General features: G+C 60.0%; 1 protein-coding gene across 1 annotated transcript in view; it reads right to left on the bottom strand.

Moving 5' to 3' along the window:
- The window catches only part of SIVA1 (SIVA1, apoptosis-inducing factor), a 7,229-nt gene extending 6,256 nt beyond the window's left edge, over nucleotides 1-973 (bottom strand). The window contains exon 1 of the mRNA XM_011982917.1: nucleotides 818-973. Within this exon, the coding sequence (XP_011838307.1) occupies nucleotides 818-973 (156 nt within the window). The remainder of the gene's footprint in view (nucleotides 1-817) is intronic.
- Nucleotides 974-2,309: the final 1,336 nt, after the last annotated feature.

Genomic DNA, 2,309 nt, shown 5'->3' with positions numbered 1-2,309 from the left:
TTTAAGGGGCGGAGCTTGTGCATCGGGGGCGGGCCTCGTTTGAGGATCGGCGTAGGATACGCCAGGGCGACGTCGGGGCGGGTCTAGTTTGAGGAACGGCGCGGGATTGGCCAGGGGACGGCCGGGTCGGTGGCGGGATTCCTGTCAGCTTTTGTTTGATGCCTAAACAGTAGACACTGGTTATAGTTCCTCATTTACTTCTCCGAAGTTAAGGGGCAGTCCGCTTTTTCCTAGCTCCTTTTTCCTTTTAGAGACAGGGTCTCGCTCTGTCACCCAGACTGGAGTGCTGTGGTAGTCTCGGCTCACTGCAGCCTCCGCCTTCCGGGCTCAGGCGATCCTCCTTTCTCTGCCTCCCGGGTAGCTGGGACGGCAGGCGCGCGCCTCCGCGCTCCGCTTTTTGGTTTTGGGTAGGAACGGGGTTTCGCTCTGTTGCCTCGGCTGGTCTAGCTCCTCGCTGTGGCGGTCCCCGCCTTCCGGAAGTAAAGGCGTGTGGGGGCTGCGCTCCGAGGGCCGCGTGCGGCTGCCGAGCGCCCCCGGGCGGGGGTGTGTGGAAAATGTTCTTGCACAGCGAGGCCGTCTGACTTGGGGTCCCCAGGCCGCGCGGTGCACCCGCGTCGTCCCTTCTCCGGGGTTCTGCTCACCAGAGGCGGCTCTCCCCTGCCCGGCGGGTGCAGAACCGACGCGTCCTGTGGCGTGGGCTTCACCCTGGACTATGTTCTCCTCGCGGCTCGGTCGGCGCCGCCTCCCGTGTGAGGAGCTGACGCCTGGAACCCTGCAAACCCATCCCGCGTGACCCCCGCGTCGCAGCTGCCCGCACCCCCTCGGAGGCAGCGCACTCCTCCCTGGCCACGGGTGGCCGAAGCCCCACCAGCCTCCAGGTCAGATGTCCTTTCTCCTTCTCCTGCCGCGGGGTTCCCCGCCGTGGGGGGCGGGATCCAGCGTTCTCGGCTCTTCCTTGCCACTTCGCCGGCATAATGGAGAATTCCTTCTGCTTTAGGGAAATGACTTGAAAGTTGCTCAGTTGGAGTCACGTGTGACTAAACACACGTTTGGTTTATCCCAGAAATAGATGAAATTCTCAGAGAGGAGGATTCTTTTCAATCTCATAGATCGTGGGGATTTCTAAAGATTTTCCTGTGTTCAGACTTCACACTACCCTAGGGTCGCATCACCATCGTGGACAGATACAGAACCTCGGGCAGGTTGTGGAGCGGGGCTGTCCCCCGGGCCGCATGCCGGTTCCTCAGAGGCTGCTGGGCAGGACTCTGCTGCTTCAACAAACTTGCCTGGCTAACACCACCCGCTCACCCTTGAATGCCTTCCTGGGCGAAGCCATGAACCCTCCAGGGTTAAGCCCCAATTTTGGGGCTCACCTGCCCTGCGTCAGATGGATACTTAACTTGTAAAGAAACTGGTAGCTGTCCAAAGTGCTAGGAAAAAGGAAAATTCATTAAACAAAATCATTGTCATAATTTTCCTCTAATCGGTCTTGAGGTTTCTTCTGGAGAGTGGCTGTAAACTTTGGCCCTGCCCTGACGGGGCTCTGGGGCCGGTGGGCGTGGGGTTAGTGTGCCCTCGTGGGATGCCTCCTGACCCTGGCTGATGGCCTCAGGCCTGCGTATCCAGCCGTGCTGGCATTCCTCTCACCAGCAGCTTGCTTCTAGGCCTTGGCAGGCAGCCTGTGGCTTTTGTCTGAGCCGTGATCAGTTCATTGCTATCATGATGGCCTCTCTGGGAGATCCCTGACCAGGAGGAGAGTGAGGTTTGGGTGCGAGGGTCAGGTGAGAGCTGGAGGAGGCAGCGCAGCAGAACACATGAAACCGCAGAGCGGGTGTGTGACTCACGGGGCTGGAGAGAGGAGGCAGCGTTCCTCACAGGCCAGCGGGAAGGGGGAGCCTTGGGGAACAGGCAGGCCCAGCCAGAGGATGGGGAGCGAGCCAGCGGCCTGTGCACCAAATCTGTACTGGGGTCCAGGGTGTTACCCAAGCGCATTTCCTGTGGGGTGTGGTTTCGAACTGGCAGGCGTCAGCTTCATGGTATCTTGCTGTGACTGGGTGGTGGTCACTGTGGCATGTCTGCACAGTCCGTGAGGGGTGTGGGGGTCGGGGGCCGAGTCCAGTAGGTTGTATCCATGTGTCCTATAGGGAGCTGGTCACCAGCAAGCAGGTGTATAAAGCAGAGATCTGGGTGGACCACCCTGGGGAACTGGGAGGAGGTGAGGAGCTAGAAACTGTGTCAAGAATGACTGAGCTAGGCCGGGCGCGGTGGATCAAGCCTGTAATCCCAGCACTTTGGGAGGTCGAGATGGG

The sequence above is a fragment of the Mandrillus leucophaeus genome, unplaced genomic scaffold, assembly GCF_000951045.1.
Source record: "Mandrillus leucophaeus isolate KB7577 unplaced genomic scaffold, Mleu.le_1.0 Scaffold244, whole genome shotgun sequence".
NCBI classification, from domain to species: Eukaryota; Metazoa; Chordata; class Mammalia; order Primates; family Cercopithecidae; genus Mandrillus; species Mandrillus leucophaeus.
This window is presented reverse-complemented; position numbering and strand designations above follow the sequence as displayed.